Raw genomic sequence first — 22,711 nt, 5'->3', positions numbered from 1 at the left:
GAGAAGCAACTTAACTTTTTTTTAAAAAATAGAATTTTATTGAAATAAGCACAAGACATGTTCTTGCTTCAAGCCAGTAGATCCTGTCTTCTTGCTGCAAAGTCAAGGTGCATAGTATCTAAATCATCAATCTTATTTGGGCAACTGAAGCAAAGTGAAATGCCCAAGCACCTCTCTCCATTCCTTGCTGTCAGTGGTAATTGACGGTGGGAGGAGGGAATAGTGGATATGGGAATTTGAAAAGTTTCATAATTCCATTATGAAATTCTATCAACAAGCCAGCACCCAGATTCTATGAAAACAGGCAGGTTTTGTTATCTGACCAGAAGCACTTTAACATTCCTTTATATCATTCTATTTAAAGACAGATTGTCTCTCAGAGAAAATAATTGGTAATAATTGATTAAAGGCAAAGAGCTGCTGTTCAGTTATGCAGGGGATGATCATTAAATCTGGCAAAGAGATCATATGAGCTCATGACATATTAGCTCATTTTTATATTAGAAATTTAAATCCTACACAGTGGAGGCAATATATTACAAAATACCCCAAGATGTCCTATGAGGTTCTGATCTACCTCTGTGATATGTGCTAGTAGGTTCTACTCACCTCTGTGATATTAACTGTCTCATTGCTTTTTATCTATATAGTTTTAGCTTTGGTGGATTAATACGCTAAGTAGCTCAATTTCAAATTTTTCTCATTGGCAGCTGACTTCAAAGTATAATCATACATATATTCCATTAAACAGAAAAAAAATAACTGGAACAAATACAATTTAAATAATGCAATATTTACAAAACTGTGTTTCCTAGATTGCTTCATTTAGTATTAACATTTCACAGGAACATCCACAGTTGTGTACTGATTGTAATAAAGTCCTTCACTAAATATTTATACTGTACATACTCAGTAAATTGATCACAAAAATACATCTAAATAAAATCAGCTTTAGTGATATTATAATCAAATATTTGCTTTTAGTATCTGTTCAGTGCTGAAGAAGTTTCTCAGATGAGACACGAAACGTCTTTAAAGAAAAACCAGAAAGTCCAGTTGCCTCTTGAAAAATAGAATAGAAAAATAGAATAGAAGAGTGGGGAGGGGGAAATGGAAAAAGGAAATTATTAGATTAAGACTAAGGGGAATAAGTACAACTGTACTAATTGAAGGACATTTTTATATGTTTTTATATGTGTTTTAATAAAGTATAAATTAAAAAAAAAAGAAAAGAAAAAGCACTTTTGGGTTACAATCAATAGTTAAAAGTTTGGTCAAATGGTTTTGCTATTTCCCTAAATATTGGGGGATATTTAATGTTTTTCAAAGAAAGTGATTTCCTGGGAAGCAATATGCCATAATATTCTAAAATAGTAATGATTGTTCCTATCAACATTTTTGTCTGAAAATTGTTTTCAACAACTGAAATTGGTATAACCTTGTGGCAACACCTCCTTAAAAATGTTCTCGAAGGGTTGATTGCTTTTTGTTCTGTAGCCATGAGTGAATACAGTCACCATAACAAAATTTTACGTCCCGATTCATTTATCTTCTCGGCTTGCAGATTCAGGCATCTTCGTCCTCTTTTATTAAAGCTATTTGAAAACAAACTGAAAAGAAACACAAATAGAAAGTACAATGAACTGCTGGAGATGAGGCCACGGTTTGGTACAGGTAGTCCTTGACTTATGACCATAGCTAAACCCAACATTTCTGTTGTGAAGCAAGGGAGTTATGTGAGTCGCACCCCATTTTATGACTGTTTTTTGCCACAGTTGTTAAGCAAATCACTGTAGTTAAGTGAATCATGTGGTCGTTAAGTGAATCCGATTTCTCCCATTGACTTTGCTGGTTAGAAGGCAGCTAGGAAGGTTGCAAATGGTGATCATGTGACCTGGGAGAGTGCAATTGTCATAAATACATGCCAGTTGACAACAGCCCAACTTTGAATCATGTGTCCATGGGAATGTTGCAATGGTCATAAGTCTGAGAACCAGTGATAAGTTATTTTTTTCAGTCTGTTGTCATTTCAAACAGTCACTAAACGAATGGTTGTAAGTTGAGGACTGCCTGTATGGATTGTCATGCCATCTCTAATTGGCTTTAATGGTACTTTAACTTACTAGACTAGGTTTCATTCAATTTCACGAAGGAAAATTTGCTTTATACATTATTTCAAATGAGAATTTTGGAAAAAGGCTCATGGGTGCCAATGGTCATCCTGCACATATGTAGTTAGGAAGGATGAAAGAGCCTATATTCCATTACGCTACTCTCTGTTTCTCCCTCCTGCAATCTGCAGCCTTCTCAGCTTCCCATAGTTTAAATATATCTCAAAGGAAACTCAGCCCTAATGTATAATAGTTAACAACTTAACAAATGTAATTCTTTTGTTAACTTTTGGTTTTTCCAAATGTGCCATTTTATTTCTTCCCTTTTCACATTTTTGACCGGTATGAACCTTTGTGACTAATTTTAGGATTATTTAGCCTAAAAAAAAGAAGGACTAAGGATGTTGTGGTAGCAGTATTCCAGTTCTTGAAGGTATTGGATTTTCTTCTGCAAAGCACTTGAGGGCAGGACAAGAAGTAATAGATGGAAGATCATTAAAGAGAGATCCAACCTAGAACTGAGGAGTCATTTCCTGACAGTGAGAACAATTACCGTATTTTTCAGAGTATAAGACACACTTCCTCCCCCCCTCCCAAAAGACTGTGGAAATATTGGTGCATCTTATACACCGAATACAGTCATTTTTGGCCTCCCGAAGCCCCGCCCTGCTCATCCCATTTTTGCCAAAAATGGGTCATTTTTCGCAAAAACCGTGCACAGAGGGTTTGGGAGGCCTGCAGAGTGCTCCTGGGGGCTGGGGAGGGCAAAAATGCCCTCATTTTTTGCCTGATTTTTGCAAAGGCGTTTTTGTCCTCCCCTGGCCCCCAGGAGCACTCTGCAGGCCTCCTAAACCCTCTGTGCACCCCATTTTTCACAAAAATGGTGTTTTTTTTCCCTCCCTGGTCTCCAGGAACACTCTGCAGGCCTCCCAAACCCCCTGCATGCTCAGTTTTTTGCAAAAACAAGCGAAAAACAGGGCACACAGAGGGTTTGGGAGATCTGCATTGTGCTTCTGGGGGCTGGGGAGGGAAAAAAAATTTTTTTTCTTACTTACCTCTTCGAAATCTTGGTGCATCTTATACACCGGTGCATCTTATAGTCTGAAAAATACGGTAATCAGTGAAAAGATTTGCTCCCAGAAGTTATGAGTGCTCCATCCCTGGAAGTTTTCAACAGAAGACTGGAAACCACTTTTCTGGAGTGCTATAGGATCTCCTGCCATGGTCAAGATAAATTCCCTCCATCATGATGTATCCCTAATCCAGTCTTCCAGTAGTGTTCCAATTACCACTGTAACTATTGGTAGTCTCCCACTATTTGGAATGCTTAACCCAATGGTACCACAAGATAGCCAACACAAACACTCCAGTAAGCCTCAGCACCTACAATTGCAGAATATCCACTTCCCAGAACGCAAACCAAATGTTGTCTTCCACCTTTATCAATACTCACTATACAATAGTCAGGGTGGTGCAATTTTTCATCAAGTCTTCGATGAATGGGACAGAGTTGTCTGTGAAGGAGTTATCTTGAAGATCTAAACTGTAAAGTCTGTGACTAGTTCCGAGAACAGCACAAAGCTCTTGGGCACAAGCATCTGTGAGGTAATTGCAATAAAGTCTGGCAAAGAGAAAATTAGAAGCCACATTACAAGTTTGCTCAATCTTTTTTGATAACAAAATCAGAACACAGAGACATAAATTCATGTATGTGTGTGTGACAAACAAATTATTACAGATGGTACTTTCCACCCCTACCTCACTTTAACCAATTATATTTGAATTAAATCTTGGCTGATGTGACAGAGTCTTTCTGATCTGAATATTACCCTATGCCTTAGACTTGATTCAGCAAATGTTACCACAGAGACAAGCCAACACCAACATTATCTAGCTTGTACCCTTAAGTGATAAATGCATGGTGTTGGTGTATATCAATTAAACTCGGGGGAAAAATCACCTTGTCATTTATACTCATTGTGAAGCCAAGTAGGGCGTTAATGCTATTGATCCCCTCCCAGGCTAAAATGTAGAGATCTTACAAAAAATACACCCCACCCCCCAGTACTGTCACGTTGATGACTAGAGTCATTGTTAAATCCTGATGCATAAAAGTGTTCAAAACACTTCCCCAGGAACTTATGAGAAAAAACAGTCCATCTCATTTACATGTGGTCATAACACTGATAGAACCATATACAGAACTACCACATGTCATATGTTACCAAATGAGGAAAAATCCATAAGCTCCTGTGGACATAATGTGGTCAAAATAGACTTGAAGATTCAGCACAAGAAATACCTAGACTTCCTCATTAAGTTATGCTTCACCCAGCTTAAGAAGAACATAGGAAATTTTTTTGTAAGTGGCAGAAAGCCACTTACAAAAATCCAAGCAAAGAATTACCTCAGTTTATTGAGGACAGGCCTTCAGGTGTAGCCTGGAATTGAAGATGATCATTGATTTTTGTATGTTTTTTAGTAGTTGGCTGCTGCGTTGGGAGTTCTCTAGGAATGGCTTATCCTCTCCTCACCTCTGCCTTGCTCTGTACTATTCACATTCATTAATTGACTTTCTGAACATCAGTTCTGAGTAACTAATGCCTAATTACTTATTTTAGAATTTCACCCAATTGGCTGCTAGTTATCAGGATGGATACCCAATTCTTCCAAGGCAAAATTATGCACCCAACTGTTTAGATGTGCCTTTGCTCCCTTATTACTCACTTCAAATTAGTCAAATTACCCAGTTGCTTCAGAATGGTACAGAGAACTTTCACTCCCGAGTTTCCAAGTTTGTTATCTCCAAAGCTGCAATTTGATTTAAAAAAAAAGTGGATAATTGATGTAGCAATACCAGGGGATAGAATAGAAGACAAAAAACTGGAAGAGATCACAAAGTATTAATTGAAGTTTTAAAAATTATGGTATAAACTAGCTGTGATGGCCCCAGTGGTTATTGGCACACTGTGCACCATTCAAAAAAAAATATTGCATAGCACTTTACAAAATGTACACATTGACAAAATTTCCATCTGTCAGTTACAAAAGGCCACACTGCTTAGATCTGCACATATATTATGTTGATATATTATATGGGAAGAACTCAATGCGTATGGAGGTCAACACCAGCTAAAGAACTGTCAGCTGTGGTTTCACAGTGTTGTGTATATACAGTAATAATTCTGCAGAACAAAATCATAAATGATACTTTCAAAATGTGAGAAGAAGGCACAATTAGCAAAGGCAGGATCAAAACATGGAAAACTTTTAAAAACCTCAGCTTCAGTTTAAATTTGAAAACTGGAAAGGATGGATCACTTACTCTAGAGTTGTACAGTTCTTAATTCCTGGAGCCAAAGCCTTGATGTGATGAGATTTCAACCTGCAGATACTTAAGATAAGGGAATGATCCTCAATTGTACTATGTTGCAGACAAAAAGCCAAGACTTTGCAGTCTAACACGGACAGCGTATTGAAGGAAAGGTCAACAATTTGGAAGTGATGCATCACACGCTTTGCAAATTCTGGCTCCTGGCTCTCAAACAAGCAGTGAAAAAAATTTAGCAGGAAATAGCGTTTTTGAATGTGTTTCTTAACTGCTACTTCTTCTGCTTTCTGTAATAAGAGAGGCTTTACAAGGTCAGAAGTCTTGCATTGCAGGGTTTGCTCAAAGAAGACGTGTGTCTTTTCATTTGTCAGGCCAAATATGAAACATACAGTTAGTGCAAAATGTTGATTATTTGGCATCTCCCATTCAACCAATACTCTCTGCAGGTCGGCCATAATGTGATCCATCTCTTCTGTTGACTCCGCTGGCAGTATATACCACATGGCAGCAAAAAACTCTTGAAAACAGAGATGGAAAAAACTGTAGAGACTGCGCCTGCCCAAAACTGTCCTGAAAGTTCTTTTCTCTAAAAAGAGGTCCTTAAGAGCCGAAACATCCAAGCAATGTTCTTTGAGATCCTGTTCTTCAAAGAGGATTTTTTGTTGCATTATGCCAACTCTGGCCAAAGAACAAAGTTTTCTGAGCTCATTTTGAGGGGAGGTTTTCCATCTGGGATTATCATGCTTAAGAAGAATATGAGAAAACTGCAAAAAGACTTTTGTTGTGGTATCCAAGGTGCCTGCAATCTCATCTTCAGTTTCCAGTTCTATTTTAATCACAGAACAAATGATCCAGCACACCATTGGGATGAAGCAGATGGTGGACACTGCAACAGTATTTTCAATGAATCTCAGGGCAATATTGGCTTTCCTCTCCTCTTCAAAAAACTTGGAAAAAAACTCACGGCGACCTTTTTCAGAGAAGCCAACGATCTCGGTGAACTTGGGACACTTCAAGTATTGCTGCAGTCTCTCTAGAGCACCGGGCCTTGTGGTGATTAAGAGAAAGGACTCTGGCAAGAGTATCTTTCTCAGCAGGCTGTTTAAAATATTTTCCAAAGGCACCTTTAAATTAGGCTTCTCACACAAGTTACCTTCGGGTTCTAAAAAGTGAGAAAGCTCATCAAAACCATCAATGATAAAGAGCAGTTTTTCAGGGTGGGCTAAGATTTCTTCCACTGGGGCATCTCTGTCCTGACACTGCTCAACAATAAGTTCAGCCAAGCTGCTGGCTTTTGTAGCAAAGTTCAATTCCCTGCAACGAATGCAAAATACATAATCAAACATATCTGGATAAAGCTGACCATCAGCCCAGTCCAGCATGATCTTCTGCACAGTCATGCTTTTCCCAATCCCTGCAGGTCCTTGCAACACCACTGTTTTTGGAATTCCTGATTCATCAGGTTGAAATAAATCTTCAATGTTGGTTGATAAATGATTGCTATTGGTTCTCAGGATTTCCAGATGCATCCTGCCAGTGGCAAGGAGTTCATGCTCCTTCTGTTTTTGGGGTTGATGCTTCTTGATAATAAGCAGCTCTGCATAGCATGAATTCAAAGGAATGCTCTCACCACACAGACTGTTCCTTTCTTCTATATTTTTGCATTCTTCCTTCACATACTTGGCATACTTTTTTTTGTAACCTAGGAAAGTACCAGAAAACAAAGAGAAGGCCCCATCATCTAGTATGATTGTTGTTCCTAACTAACTGGTCTATCAAAAGAAATCCTCCATCTCACAGGGCTTCTTCGTAGCCATCTATATCATTCTTTCACAATTTATGACCTTCTAGCAAAGGCTACATTGACTAAGCACTAGGGATTATGAGAGTCGAATATTTCTAGAGGGCATTTTTTTACAGGTATTTACCACTGATTCCTCCAACAACTTTTTGTGCGTGTTTGTTTTGTTCAAATTGTCAAAAGCAATGGAAGTATCCTGAAGCAGATGTAATGCTTATCTACTATAATATTTCAGAATAGGTTGAGTACATACACATTCTAATATAGGTTTCTTAAAATTACCATATTCTAGATCTACTCTATGTTATAGACTAGAGCTTGTATCATTCATCATATATAGAAGTAGACTTACTTATACCATAATATTTGTTAGCTATGTGGCAAAAATTAAGTTTAGACCTGTTCTCCCTAGCACAGGGAACGAACGAATTATCGTTCGTTTGTTACTCCAATAGTATCACAGACGAATACCAATTTGGAACTAATTAACTAGTTATATCTCTGAAATTTTTAGATTGTTTTTAGTTTTCTACTTGAAATATGTTTCACATGTTAAGTTTTTATACACTCTGCTAAAATGTCATAACTGTTCTCCCAAAATAAAGACAAAATTATGCAATTATCTTAGGGTTTATATACATTTATATAAATAATTGCAATGCCTTATAATGAGATGTTCACATACCCTGAATTTGATCCTTGAGCTCTGAAAAGGAAACACAAACATTAATTAGGATTCTTTCTTTCCTTTCTCTTTCTTTCCTCTTTCTTCTCTTTCTTTTATTTTTCTTTCTTTCTCGTTCTCAGCGGCAAATATACCAAAATCAGCAGCAAATATACCTAATACTCCTGCCTACTAATTTCTTCACAACAACCCTGGGAGTGACTAGGGCTGGGAGTGATTGGTCCAAAGTCACTCAGGCAGCTTTCATGCCTAAGGCAGGACTAGAACTCACAGTTTCTTGGTTTTCTTGTCTTTGCATGATAGGTGTCAGGAACCAGAAAAGTAACGTTTGAGTTAAGGTCTTACGGAAGAGAAAGGTGCAGTCACACTGCTTCCTTCACTCAAATGTGTATTCTCTTAGTGCAACTCCCATAAGGTACAGCCAACAGAGAGATTGCCCATACTATAATACTCTTGCCCACTCTGGATCTAAATATTGCAACTCTAATTATGGTTCAGCACATCCATACCTTTGCTGAGATTGGAAGCATTTTTCTTGCAACCCATGTCTTCCAAGATAGTTATCATTAGTCTAGCAGCTTTCTGTTCATAGAATTCGACAAGGAGCTCCACCAGATCCAGCCGGTCTGCATTTTCCAACCGACCACGTGGAATATTCTTTCCCTGAGGAACTGTTGCATCTCGCAGCTTAAACTTAAACTTCTTAATGTCTCTTTCCTCAAGACATTCTAAAGCATCTACAAGCAGGTCCTTCATCTTTCTGCCTCCAGTGTCCATTGTAAGGTGATAGCCAAGCTACAAGCACCACATGTTTTGGAGGCCAGAAAAAAAAACAAAGTAAATGTTAGGATTCAGAAAGGATTTTGCATAATCTTGACAGATGGGTGGAATACAGGAATACCCAAATTACAACCTGTAGTGAAGAGGCATTTAACTACCCTGCATTCCTTAATCGCCAACCATGTCTGAGTTTCAATTCATACTCAAATCAACCAGGGCCAGGCTTGGGATCATGTCTTGTCTTCTTTTAAAACAAGAGCAGAAAAGGAACTTGGGCTGAGGCCATATTTAACCAGGCCTTTGGTTTGGTTTGGAGCAGTACAGGTAGTCCTCAACTTACAACAGTTTAGTGACCATTCAAAGTTATAATGGCACTGAAAAAAATGACTCATGACCATTTCTCACACAACCCTTGCAGCATCTCATAGTCACATGATCAAACTTTAAATGCTTAGCAACTGACTCATATTTATGACCCTTGTACTATCCCAGGGTCATGTGATCGCCTTTAGTGATCTTCCGACAATGCAAAGTCAATGGAGACGCCAGATTCACTTAACAACCGTGTTACTAATTTAACAACTGCAATGATTCATTTAACAACTTTGGCAAGGAAGGTCCTAAAGTGGGGCAAAACTCACTTAACAACTGTCTCACTTAGCAACCGAAATTTTGGACTCAATTGTGGTCATAAATTGAAGACTATCTGTACAGCAATCCGTACTATTCAAAACCATGGTGAAATCCCAGCTACAGAACAATGCCAGAAAGTATTTTTGGTCTATAAAGCAGAAGGTGCCTGACTTCTACCAGATGTTTGCTCACCAAGTAAGAAGAATGTGCTATATATGATAGAAACAAGCAGAGCACATGGTTTGGGAAGTCAGAGCTGGTGTTAACTTGAACAGTTCCAGATTTGGTCAGATCTGGGAATGGGCGATTATAAGGGAAATTAACTATAAACCAGATTTTGGAATTAAAAATAGTAAAGTTAACTTTAGTCATGCCAAAGTTCTGTGTATAACTATTTACCTTCCCTCTATAAAATATCTAGCAGCACTGCAATGGCTCCTTCGCTGGCTTGTCTTTCAGATTTGCCCCCTTTTTCAGGTTTATCCTTTATATTTTCCAAGAAAATATAGTCACTGTAGTTTTATCTTTATAAGCCTAAATGCTATTGCTATCCAAACGTAAATCACATGACCATGGGGATGCTGCAACAGCCGTAAGTGTGAAAAATGGCCATAAGTCACTTTTTTCAGCGTTATACTAACTTTGAGCCGTCACTAAGTGGACTGCTGTAAGTCGAGGACTACCTGTTCTAGCATCGGCTTCTCTATGGGTTAGCAAGGACAGCCTTGAAAGGTTTTCAGCTGAAAAAGTTGTAGAGAAACCAGGTAAGAAAGGAAGTGATAAAACAAGATTGGGCAGCCCAGACCTTGCAAATCAGCTAGAATCCCATTCCTATCTTCATTCACTCCAGCCAACTTTGCCATAATAGCGGCTAAACGCAAACTTTATGGCTGCTACCGAGATTCGTTATGGCTTTGCAGCTTCCTCTCCCTGACCCGCTTGGTCGAAAAATCTCTCAGCGGAGACGGCAAAGGAGAGGCTACCCACCGCCAGACCCCCCCCCCCCCCACTCCCCTCTGCCCCAGTGGCAAGAAACGAGCCCCTCCCTTCCCTCCCCTGCTGGCGGCCATAGTGAGGCATTTTCTACAAAGGGAGCAGCCACCATCCTCTGCACCCCTGATTTTATCTGAACTGCGTTTCGGATAAAACCCGACGCCCTGTCAAAACAGACCGTAGGTCGGCCCCACCCAGCGTCTGCAGAGCAGAGCTCCCGGTTTGCTTAGTCTAATTCTACGTGGACTCGGCCAACTCCCAAGTGCCTCACCGGTCGAAATCAGAGCTGAAGAAGCTTCTTGGATGAGAAGCGAAACGTCTTCAAAGAAAACCCAGAAAGTCCAGTTGCCTCTTGAAAAAGCACCTTTGGGAGAACCAGCGCAAAGCAAGCCGGATTTCCACACAATCCACAGTCACTTTCAGATCACGGAGTCCGCCTGGCATTCAAGAACGAAAATGAAAGTCTAAAGTCTAAAGGAGGAGGAGAAGCTGAGGCAGAAAGCAAAACATTTGGGGTTAGGCAGACCCGAAAGAAGGCTTTTTTCCCCATCTCTCAGCTTTGCTCCACCGAAGGAGACATTTAGTTTATTTTGAAGGCAGGAATGCTAACCTGGGCACAAATTACACAGAAATTTTCCAGTGGGAATTGGTGTGTGATACGTCAATGTTTCTCAACCTTGCCAATTTTTTCTCTGTTGTTGTTTGTTTGAATCCTTCTTATCACCCATAGTGTAATCTTTCTTGGACAGCTGTGTCTGCTTGTTTTAATCTCCAAAGCCATTCCTTGCATTGACCTCAGGAGGAGTCTTCTTTGCCTGAGGTGAAATTTAAACCCTAGAATACATATTTTTAAAGTGTAAATATTATACGAAACCTCCTCGATTAATTCAACCTCTAATTTCCCAACTGTTCCAATCAGTGTTGTTTAAGTTTTTCTTGATGACAGTTGTTACCTTTCCAATTGCTAAATTTTGTATCTTAGCCATAAGGTTACTTGCTAACAAATCAGGTAATAAACTGTTAGAATATTACCACACTTTCCAATTGAATTTAGGTTGATATAATATTACTCTTACTAGTCTAAGTTTTCTCTGCTCCTTGTGGTTTCAAAATTGTAAGTTTTGAATGGAAATCTGCATTTTAAACTAATTCCCATTTTTATCAACAATTCTGTTTAGAAACTTCAACGCAGTTCTTTTTTATAATTTCATATTTGAAAAAAAACAAAGTCTTGTCTCCTCAGTTTATTTTCTTCAGCTTGCAGGCATTTTGAATAATTTTATCTCATACATTAAGAAACTTAATTATACTTGTGTATACATATAACCATTCTCACCCTATAAGTGGTTTGTGTCTTCCTCAATGTTGGGCCCTCTATGACCTGGGAATTTGAGGGTTCTGTGCAGTATTTTAGCTATTCCTAACACCGCATTCTTCTAGACAGAGAGCTCTGATATTGTTCCTGTGATCTGTTGGAGCCGACAGACTCCCAGCTGAGTGGGTGAAACTGTCAAACTTGGTTGGATCACACAATGGTCCTTTGAGGAGGGGGTACACCACTGCCTCTTTTAAGAATTGGTAGGACCACTCCCTCATTCAAGGAGGCATAAACTACCACCCAGACACAATCCCGTCTCCCCTTCCACGCAGCTTTAATAAGTCAGGACAGGAAGAGAATGGATTTACTATACAAGTGGCCAAACTAGCATCTGAGAGGGCCTTGTCCACTTTCCCAGGTTCCCAAACTCTTTCCAGGTTCCCCTTGCAAGATGTAACCCCACCTCTACATATTCTGTTTTAAAGCTGGAATCCAACATAGAGCGAATGTCAGCTACTTTGATCATCACATGTGCAGCATATTCCTCAGAGACCCTTTACGTCACAGGTGTCAAACTCACGGTGTCATGTTGCCATCACGTGACATATCGCAATGTTTTCCTCCTTTGCAGAGCTGAGGTGGGCATGCGTGGCCTGCACGTGACGCATCCAGCCCACGGGCCACCAGTTTGACACCCCTGCTATGTGAACTTTGTATTGCTCCCTTCAAGGAGGGACCAAGTCACCTGAAACAGGGACACTGGGTGACTATTGGCAGAGGCAATAAGAATGAAGAAATAGCTACAATTCTCTGCTCTTTCCGCCACAAGGTAGACCCTAATAGTAGCTATAGCTCTTCATTTTTTTTTCTTTTTTGCCACCGGCGCCGTAGAGTGTCTTAACCTGTTTTAAGTTCCCTTAAGTCCATCATGTACCACAGGGAGCATCAGGAACCCTAGACAAGGAAAGGCCACTCATGCACAATCCAATCTAAAGCCGCTGATACTTTGCTGTTCCATGCAGTCACAACGGCTTCAATTGGATCAAGAAATAGATTTTCTGGAATAATCCCAAACTCCCTCTGGAACCTAATCAGGTCCTTTGCGGGGCCTGATTGCTCCAATAGGCCTAGCTTGCCTGAGGAAGGGTTGGCACCAGAGAACTGGAGGCTCACCTGTGAATATCTGACCATGGCAAGGAAGAAATCTGTATCTTCTTCAAATCCAGAACACTCTGCCATTGACCTGACAGAAAAACCCAATCAGGTGCATTACCACTGTTATGAGTTGACCTCTAGACATTTGGGTCAGGCCCATGGCTGCCATAGTAGCTAGGAACTCCCAAGCTACCTCTGACCCCATGCCCAGTGAAGGCAAATTAAAATCCCCTAGGATCATTAGCTCAGGCACTCCACTGCCAACCAAGCCAGAGTCAAGGAGCTCAGGCAGAAAGCAAGAGCAACAATCCTAGCTGCCACTTCCTGGTGCCCAACTTAAGAAACAGCATCAAGCAACCAGCAATCTGCAAAGCATGCTGTGTATCCTGGCCAATTTGATTCCTGGACTGCTTTCCTGGACTTTGTGTGTGTCCATTGGACTCCATTACCCAGTGACTCTTGCTGTATTGAGCTTGAAATCTGGAACCTGCACAATGGAGGTGCTGTCGGAGGATCTGTTTGGGGGTGGGTGGGTTGTTGAATAAGCATCTGTAGAACTCTTGCTGGGGGTGGTGGTGTAGGAAACGGGGCAGCACAGGAACCAAAAAATTTCTAAGGTGCTAAAAGAACCATAATATAAAACAGCAATAAAATGTGAATGTGGCAAATTTGATATAAGGGTTGTGTAGTACTCTATGACAGTATCAAGTGCATGCATATTCTTAAATTAGCTAAAAAATGTTCAGATGTGTTAAGCAGAAGTGATTTTATTGTTGAACACAAATGGAAAAGACATCTCAAATTACATTAAAGAATACAAAATACTTAGAAAACTGAGTCATCCCTCCCTTGGCACATGATCTCCCTCAGCCCACCCCACCCTACACATACTGCACATTTATTCAAATAGATTACTTGATATCTTGGAGCAGCAATAGCGAGCCATAAGAGCCACACACCATGCATAGCCCTAACATCCTGATTCTCAAAAATAACTCATAGTAATAATCAGTGTTCCCAGAAATTAAGATTGTGTTCCATCAATATTTAATTGCTGTAAAGCCAGAGTTCTGCGTGTACATGGGACACAATAGGACAAGAACTGTGCGAATCTGCTTGTATAAAACCACATAATTAAACATGCTCTTGTACAATTTAGCCGTTTCAGCTGGAATCACCCACACAAAGTCTCCAAATGGAGGAGGCAGCTTTCCAAGGGGCAAAAATGAGTTAACTCCCATCCATGTTAAGTAATGAAGAAACCTGAAGTCTGATCATCAGCTTTCTAAACAGCTGCACTTTTTTTTCCCTAGGTTGACTTCTTGAACAGCTTCACACTATGTCAATGTTTCACCCTTTGTTACCTGTAAAGGGAAAAAAAAATTGCTTACATTGGAATATATCTGGGGAAGCAGAAGAGACCTTATGTCTCCATCAGGAAGCAAGAAAAGTTTTGTCTTTTAAGAAACATGAACAAAACTTGGAAGTGAACGTGACTTTAGTTGCTTGGGTACTATATAAGAACTAATTCAGGCAATGGTTTCAAGCCTGCTTAGAAAGGCATTTGGTCTTTAAAGACAAGACTCTTTCCCTATTACAAAATCAAAAGAGTGTTGGGAATGGCGCCTTTGTGACTCAGGGTCAAGCTTACCCTCAAAAGCTCAGCCATCAAATGACTTTAGGCCACTATCTCTCAGTGCAGCCTGTTATGGGGAAAATTGGAGGGAGCATTATTTACATCTCCTTGAGCTCCTACGAAAAGGCGAGATATAAAACTCACTAAGAAACAAAACAATGGCTCAAAAAGGCGGAAATGCATCAAACGCTTTTGACTATATATCCAGCCAGGGAATTGATTTATCAAACGCAGGAAAGCCACTTTAACTCATTTAAAAGAAACAAGCAGACATGTCACTAGGCTGAAAACCGAGATCCCTCCCCCCCACCCGCCCCAAAAGACAAAACCCCCTGACCCACCCAGAGGCAGTTCTGCCCAACCCGCAGGGGCAGCGACCGGGCAACTTCAAGCCCCCCACCCCATTCCCAAACGGGTGAGCCGGAGCCCGGGGACTAATGCTGGGGGGCTGCGGAGGCTCAACGGGAAGGATCGTTCGCCAGCCGAGCCCCCCCGGCGGCTTCTGCCGGCGCGCAAGGGAGATGCCTCACCCGGGCCTCGATGTATTCGATCCGTCTCTCCAGCGCCGTCAACTTCTCATTGAGCGTGGCCAGGCGGGAGCGGCAGGACATGTCTGCGAGGGCGAGGAGAGCGCCGTTAATGCCGGCCACGGACCCGCCCGCTCCGCCCAGTCTGCAGTTGCCCCTTCAGAGGAGGGTCCTCCTCCTCCTCCTCCGCCCCATCCCGCCGGGGGAAGAGGGGACGGCGCCCGCACCTACCGAAGGAATTGAGGAAGTCCGCGATCTTCTTAATGGAGCTGGTGATCAGTTCGATGTACTCGCGGTTCGCCCAGTCCTGGTGAATCTCGCGCTGGACCGGGTCTTCCTGGACCGACATGGCCGAGTCAGCTGGCAGCAGCTCCGCTTCCCCACAGATAAGCGAGGACGCCTGCGCGCGCACGACGCTCCCCGGAGATGCCCTCTTCCTTTCCCCACTCTTGAGCATGCGCAGCTCGGCTCCTCCCTCCGCACCACTATTGGCTGCAATGGGGCTACCGGAGGAACTGAAACCCGGAAGTAGCTTGCGACGCTGACGTCATAGTCTGAGCGCGACTGCTGTAGGCTCTGGCTCTCGGATTCCTTTGTTCAGGGCTGGGGAAGTTGTCCTTTATTTTTGTGTGAAATGTTTGTGATGTAGTAGCCTATAACAAGTCTTCCGCTTCCGGGATGGAACCCTAATCCTAATCTTAAAAGCACCTGATTTGAATTGCAAAAAGACGGGAGGCCACGAGACATTTCCACTCTTTTGGTCACTATTTTTTCCCCTGCATTGGTTATTCCGAGTTTCCTTGGGAGTTCAAAGCATCACCACCCTATCTGATTTCCAAGATGGCCCAGTGACATCAACTGGGTCAGTCTATTTCCTACTAACGAAAGCCTGTTCCATCTCTCAAGACAAAGTGTTCAAATGGAACTAAAAGGAGGGGTTTCCTTGTAGCAGTATATTGATTCAAGAAACAAAATTGGAGGCTGTCAGAATCGCTAAATTTCACTGTGCTTGATTGTGCAAGTTTGCTTCGAATGTGATTAAAAAATATGAATGGAAATCAGCTTTTGCTTTTTATAAAAAAAAGATATTCTATCAACATAACTTGATAGAATTATAAGATTATAAACCCACCACTATTTTAATGTTATAATCCCCAATTCTTTTTATATTCTGTTGGGATAATATAATTTAATATAAATACCAGTCTTTCACCTGAGACATTTGATACCAACAAATGTCAACTTAAATGGATCTCCTATTTTATATCCAACCACGTGAATTATTAAATATGACAAGAATCATTTCCTGACACAATTGTTAAATGCAGGAAAGCTATTGGTAAGCTTTCCTAAAAAAGTTATCTTGATTGCGACACTTCAAGTAAAATTTGTAATTTTTTGCTTCTTGGGAATGGTATAGAGATGCAAAAAAAGGCATAGTGGGAGAAAAAATGCTCAATATATTCATTTTCAAAGTAATAGTAAGAGTTGATTATTAAAAGGCAAATAATACTGCTCTTGGCTCATCCAATTTATTTTAATATTGTCTGGATAAAAATTATAAACTTCTTGGGTTATAGATATACATTCCAATAATCAAAGCCAAAAAGTTTCACCCAGAATTATAGCATATTCTAATCAGAGCTGTCTTCATCACTATCATTGGTATCCACTGTATCTTCAGTCTCTGAATCTTCCTTTTCCTGAAGAGAAAATGCCAAACGCGTAAACAACTGGGGAATACAAAATATAAATTCTCCATTCCTAGACGGACAGACTAGTTGGCATGCTTAATCTTAATTCTTTACATTTCTATTAATTCTTTACATTTCAATGAAGTGGGTGTTTTACTCATATTTTAAAATTAGACCAATGGAAACTGATTTAAAAGAAATCTCCAAGCAATAAAATAATTATGTTTGCAGCATAACCTAGAAGTGGAATTGCAATTGTATAGCCATATTATTAGGATTGGTCTTATATCTGTAAATCAAATAAAAGATTTGATTCATATAAAGGTGAACCAGTCCCTTTTTTCCCATCTTCTGAAGGAGAAAAATTGAGTAATCCTTTCAAAATCCTTATTCATTTGAGCTTAAATCAATAAATCGCTCAGCACTACCTTATGAAATGTCAGAGAATAAAACATGTCAATACCTGTTTGAATAAGAAGTGTAAATTGTAAAAGTCTAACTCAGAAAAAAATGTTGCTAAAATGTCAACGGTCAGATTTTTAGTAGTTCTGTGTTTTTATAGATTAACAATTCTGACAAAGTATATGTAGCAGAAGTAACCTAACTAAAACAGAGGAGAGAACTGGAATTCAATTGCACTTTCATGCTTGTTACTTTTTAAAACAGGGCAGCATTGTTGCAATTTTTCATAAATTTAAGAAAGGAATAGTTTGTAATATCTTACGTATCCTTGTATAATTATTTTCCTTATATTGCCTACTACCTCTAGAGCCAGCATCTCTTTGGGGAAAAATAGTTCTGGTCTTTTCCAAAAGCAAAGTATAGAGCCATCGCCATAAGCAAGCAATCTGCCTCTAGATGAACATGAATACCTCTCCAGGATCTGTTCGAGAGTGTGTGGGCATCTCTGTCTCTTCTGCTTCGGTTACTTGTGATGCTTGTGAAAGGATCTCTTCTCCCTAGAACAGATTAAACGAGTATGATGTGGTTCTGAAAAGAATACCGGATTCTCTGTAACAATGTGAATAGGGCTTGAGTATAGGCTGCCCTGCCTTTCAACCTGAATAAATCAAAATCCATTCCTATAATGTACAATTCAAGGGGAATACAGTAATTGATAATCAAGGAATTGGAGTACCATATTGTGTGGGTTATGCTGTATATTGGTGAAATGAATCCCAGAGCATGCTAATGGACACAATGAATATGGGCTGACATTTTGCTAGCAATGAATTGGAAGTTAGTTCATAGAAATTTAACAATATGTTAGTTCACTGATAAGCTGAGGCTATTTTATAATTTGTCTTCATGCCAATGGCTTTTATATCTGAGAAGTTTCAAGATGTTAACTGCAATTCAGAGAAATTAATTGCTCAACATCTTTATCAGACAAGGCCTCAATGGTGAAAAAGGAAAATCAGTTCCCATGCCTATTTCCTCTGTGGCTGTGGTCAGGCAATCATGATCTTGAAAATCACTAAAAGGAGAATAGAACAGCAGGTAGAGAAAGAGAAGGAAAATTTCTGTTGTTAAATTAGTCACACAGTTATTAAGTGAATCTGGATTTCCATTGACTTTTTATTTATTTAGAAAATTTATATAGCCACCCATTTGCTCACAGCGACACTTTACTTGTCAGAAGGTTGCAAAAGTTGATCACATGACCCCCAAGACAATACAACCATCGTTAATATGAGTCAGTTGCCAAGCATCTGGATTTTTATCATGTGACCATGGGGATACTGCAAATCATAAGTGTGAAAAATGGTCATGTCACTTTTTTCAGTGTGTTGTAACAAACTGTTCTAAGTCGAAGACTACCTACCCTGTTTCCCCGAAAATAAAACCTCCCCAGATAATAAGCCCAATCGGGCTTTTGAGTACATGCACTAAAATAAGCCCCACCCCCTGAAAATAAGCCGTCCCCGAAAATATTTAACTGCATGCGCTGCCGATCCCCACCATTTCCTCTGGTTAGGGTTAGGGAGACAGAGCTGGAAATCAGGTAAGATGGCAAGAGGAGCCCCATCTTGCTCCACGCACCCAAAATAATAAAACCTCCTCGAAAATAAGGCCAAGTACTTATTTCGAGGTTCAAAAAAAATATAAGGCAGGGTCTTATTTTTGAGAAAACACGGTATATGAATCAAAGCTGCCCTGTGTAAACTTATTGTACAATATCTATGCTTCTTTTTCTCATTTGCATTATGTAATGGGCCAAATAGACCTCTTGGGCAGGAGACTCTTGTTATTTAAAGACCACAGGCACATTTTAAAAAAATGAAATAGTGGCAAACTGCCAAGAAAAAAAAAGAGAGAGAGAAGAGTAAGATGAGATAGAGAGGATCCTGAGAGGCAAAAGAGTGGGAGATTTGTGATTGGCCACACTCAACATCACAGGCACTTTGTGAAAGTGCCCATATTTCTACTGGCTCTAAAAGTTGAATTCTGATCTAGGTATTATATTGGAAAGTTGAAAACATTTTTAGTAAATATTTGAGCTATATTCTACTAATGGTACCTGCCTATCACTAAGATGAATAGTTACATTTGTGTACTTTCACCACCCTCAAAAAAACCCTTCTCTTTTGAATTTGCTCTTTCAATGGATTCTTTTCTGAAAAATATTTTTACTGGAAGACAGAAGCAACTTCAGGTCATCCCCATGGAAAAAGGATCAATTATTCAAATTGTAGCAACTGAACCACTGTTTTCTGAACAAACAAGCCAGAGAAGAAGAAAGAAAGATGGAATGATATTTTCTGTCCCTTCTATGGAGACCCCAGGTAAGTGTAAGAATTATATTTCTCTATAGTGATTCGTCATCTTTTGAAAACTATTTTAAGTTTGGCATTTCTTCTATATACCAAAGCTTGCTCAGTAAATTCATTTTAATGTCATCTGCTATAAGCAACAACATTTTACACATTTCAATGATTCTCTGAAGTTTAATTCCATATCATATGCATCAGATCCAATAATAAATAAAAAAAATCTATTCTAATTAATTTTCAAGTTTTTCCAAATAATAATGGCCAATGAACATGGGTGAAACTGAATTAACGAGCCATTCATGAGACACACACACTTACCTGCAAGTCCCTATTTTTGAGGATGCCCACCCAGAAAGCCTCCTGACAATGATTGAGAGCCAGCATTGCTTTCACTCGGTAAACAAATAGCTCGAGCGACTTCTTTAGGAGAGGTACATGACTGGTGAGACCTGTGTCTTGATGAATCTATATGTGTAAGAAATGCAAACCAAGAAAGAACTATTTACTGTATATTCTTCCGATTCTTTATTGCACAAATTAATATTATACTTTATGAATGCACTAGATGGCCTTTGACATATCTCCTTAGTGCCGTTTGCATTTTTCTTGGAGGAATGCTTTCCCTATTGCTAATTAGAGAATTTTTTAAAAATCACAATATTTATATTATAATAAAGTACTTATAACAGAACCAGGAAGATTAAGATGCAGATAAACCACAGTTTTACAGCATAATAATAATAATAATAATAATAATAATAATAATAATAATAATAATAATAATAATAATAATAATAATAATAATAATTTTATTTCTATACCGCCCTTCTCCCGAAGGACTCAGGGCGGTGTACAGCCTATTTAAAAACACAAAAACAAAACAACGATTAAAATTTAAAATGATTAAATAGATTAGGCTCAAATTAAAATCCCAGAAATTTAAAATACCCCAATTTAAAATTATTATGTTGATAGCCCGGCCTGGCGGAACAACAGGGTCTTCAGTGTGCAGTGAAACACTCGGAGGTCGGAGATCTTACGAATTTCCGGGGGCAGTTCATTCCACAGGGCTGGGGCTCCCACAGAGAAGGCCCTCCCCCTGGGTGTCGCCAGCCGACATAACTTGGCCGATGGCACCCTGAGGAGACCTTCTCTGTGGGAGCGGACTGGTCGGTGGGAGGCTATTGGTGGCAGAAGACGGTCTCGAAGGTACCCGGGTCCTATGCCATGGAGCGCTTTAAAGGTGGTAACCAATATTAGCCTAAGCAATCTTACCCTTATTCTCAATATTATACATGATCAGGAACTGGGCATTTCCAAACAATATTTTTTCACTGCTCCATTACAAAGGATGAATAAAATACTAAGAGTGTGCTAACTTGCTAGAAATAGAGAAACTAAAGTAACAAGAGTTCACTAGCACTGTAGTTGTAGTTTTCTTTACCTTGGAGTGGCCACAAATATGATGAAGTTGTCTGGTGCTCAGTTGCAAGGTTTTCAACAAACTCTGCACATCCTCCTGCAACCCAAAGAAATCCATCTGGAAACTTGTGCAAAATGGCCACCTATTTGAAATCTTGTTTTATACAGAAGTATATTTGTGGCATATGGTTTGAGATCTCAGTTACTGAGATTTGCAAATCATAGTTTATGGTTTAGCATATCCATGGAATAAAACATACTGAATCATTGAGAACCACTTACAACACACATGACACTACAGGCAGGCATGTCATTAAATTAATATGGGTTGAGTTTGCTTAGTACTTTCATAAGAGACCTCCAGCAAATAAACTAGACCTTGAAGTAAAGAAAAAACACTACCAATAATAATAATTCATGTGGCAATACCAGGGGATAGTAGAATGGAAGGCAAAAAAAAATGGAGAAGGTCAAAATATGAAGATCTGAAAACTCAAGTTGAAAGATTATAGAGTAAACCTGCCATGGTGATTCCAATGGTTATTGGCACATAGGTGCCATATTAAAAAAAACCTTGGGTGGCACTTTGTCAACTGTGCATTGACAAATTTCCATCTGTCAATTACAAATGACCACACTTCTTGCATTCCACACATGTACTATGCTGATACATTATGACATCTTAGGTTCTTAGAAAGAACTTGATATGAAGGAAGGCTAACACCAGCTAAAGAACTGAAGCTATGATTTCACATGGGTGAAAAATCCATGTTGGGAACATAATAATTTATTAAATTTATGTGCCATCTGGTTCCAGCAACTCTGGGCAATTTACAATAGTTAAAAATGGCAAAAAAATACCAAAAAATAAAAGAGAATAAAGCGTCATCAATCATCCTTGTTTTAAAAAAAACAGCAGTGGCAAATGAGCAGTGAATTCAATAGTTAAGGTCAACTTGTGATCATCTTTTTCTTTTTAAAAACTCAGCTGTAAGTCAGCTGTGTTTGTGTGTGCACACACACACGCATGCATTATGTACACCTTTGAGACAATTTTTGACTCCTGGCAACTGACTGGACTAGTCTCTGCATTTTTCTTGGCAAGCTTTTTGGAAGTCGTTTGCCCTTGCCTCTTTCTTAGGGTTGAGAGAGTAACTGACCCAAATCACTGAGCTGGCTTTGTTTGTAAGGCAGAACTAGAACTCCTAGTTTTCCTATCTAGCCCCATGCCTTTATCACTGCACCAAACTGGTTCTTTCAAAAGAACGTATTTATTTTATAGTTTCAGTTTCTATAGCTGCCCATTTGCACTCAATGCTGGTGGCTAACAAAAGTCATCTATCTATCTATCTATCTATCTATCTATCTATCTATCTATCTATCTATCTATACACACACACACACACACACACACACACACACAATTTGGTATTGGAAATATCTGAAATAACTAATATGTACATGTAAAAAACCAGGATGTAGCACTCATTTAATAAAATATTACCTAACAACCTATCTTTGTTTTGAGAATTGCCAGATTTTCAAGAAAAATTGTTTCAAAGTTCTTACCATTCAGTTTTATAGTTACTCAATTATGCTAATGTCTCCACATTTTTTCTGCAGTAGGTCATTGCACTACAGACTTGAAAAGAACAGATATGAGCAGTTTAAAACACACAGAGTCAATCAAGGAACAGCCCCATCCCTAACACCTTACCCTGTGCTTTTTAAAACTGTAGTCCAAGAGAGGCATACCAGACTTCAAAAATGTCTCTATAAACAGACGACCGTACTGGGTAAACAAAAACACACAAAATGTCAGCAAATGTGGCCAATTCTCCCAAACAAGGG

The 22,711-nt window shown here is 39.5% G+C and overlaps 3 protein-coding genes across 6 annotated transcripts in view; all 3 read right to left on the bottom strand.

Annotated features, from left to right (window-relative positions):
* Window positions 1-21: 21 nt before the first annotated feature.
* LOC139312375 (NACHT, LRR and PYD domains-containing protein 12-like) lies at window positions 22-10,739 on the bottom strand. 4 transcript variants are annotated; one of them, XR_011599994.1, is made up of 8 exons: window positions 10,606-10,739; window positions 8,438-8,723; window positions 7,929-7,949; window positions 5,437-7,144; window positions 4,839-4,922; window positions 3,565-3,732; window positions 1,439-1,610; window positions 22-1,062 (listed from the first exon to the last, which is right to left on the bottom strand). XR_011599994.1 is itself a non-coding variant. In XM_070937109.1 (7 exons), exons 2-7 carry the CDS (start codon window positions 8,703-8,705, stop codon window positions 1,514-1,516), a joined length of 2,346 nt encoding a protein of 781 aa, XP_070793210.1. In that variant the 5' UTR covers window positions 8,706-8,723; window positions 10,606-10,739; the 3' UTR covers window positions 22-1,513. The 4 variants fall into 4 exon arrangements, 3 of the variants coding, with proteins under 3 accessions (XP_070793210.1, XP_070793211.1, XP_070793212.1); XM_070937109.1 differs by having other exon boundaries at window positions 22-1,610; XM_070937110.1 differs by lacking the exon at window positions 10,606-10,739 and adding an exon at window positions 10,147-10,221 and having other exon boundaries at window positions 22-1,610.
* A 2,819-nt stretch (window positions 10,740-13,558) lies between these two features.
* BRK1 (BRICK1 subunit of SCAR/WAVE actin nucleating complex) lies at window positions 13,559-15,404 on the bottom strand. The gene is made up of 3 exons (XM_070937108.1): window positions 15,202-15,404; window positions 14,974-15,056; window positions 13,559-14,171 (listed from the first exon to the last, which is right to left on the bottom strand). Exons 1-3 carry the CDS (start codon window positions 15,317-15,319, stop codon window positions 14,145-14,147), a joined length of 228 nt encoding a protein of 75 aa, XP_070793209.1. The 5' UTR covers window positions 15,320-15,404; the 3' UTR covers window positions 13,559-14,144.
* A 981-nt stretch (window positions 15,405-16,385) lies between these two features.
* FANCD2 (FA complementation group D2) overlaps window positions 16,386-22,711 on the bottom strand; it is a 44,155-nt gene continuing 37,829 nt past the window's right edge. Inside the window, exons 40-44 of the mRNA XM_070937106.1 lie at window positions 22,578-22,652; window positions 20,883-20,957; window positions 19,757-19,903; window positions 17,537-17,623; window positions 16,386-16,673 (exon numbers count right to left, since the gene is read on the bottom strand). Of these exons, the coding sequence (XP_070793207.1) occupies window positions 16,605-16,673; window positions 17,537-17,623; window positions 19,757-19,903; window positions 20,883-20,957; window positions 22,578-22,652 (453 nt within the window). The 3' untranslated portion in view covers window positions 16,386-16,604. The remainder of the gene's footprint in view (window positions 16,674-17,536; window positions 17,624-19,756; window positions 19,904-20,882; window positions 20,958-22,577; window positions 22,653-22,711) is intronic.

Source organism: Pituophis catenifer, unplaced genomic scaffold (assembly GCF_029215685.1).
Source record: "Pituophis catenifer annectens isolate HBS135680 unplaced genomic scaffold, rPitCat1.0.hap2 SCAF_2, whole genome shotgun sequence".
NCBI classification, from domain to species: Eukaryota; Metazoa; Chordata; class Lepidosauria; order Squamata; family Colubridae; genus Pituophis; species Pituophis catenifer.
The sequence above is the reverse complement of the archived record's forward strand: the minus strand, read 5'-3'. Positions and strand labels throughout refer to the sequence as shown.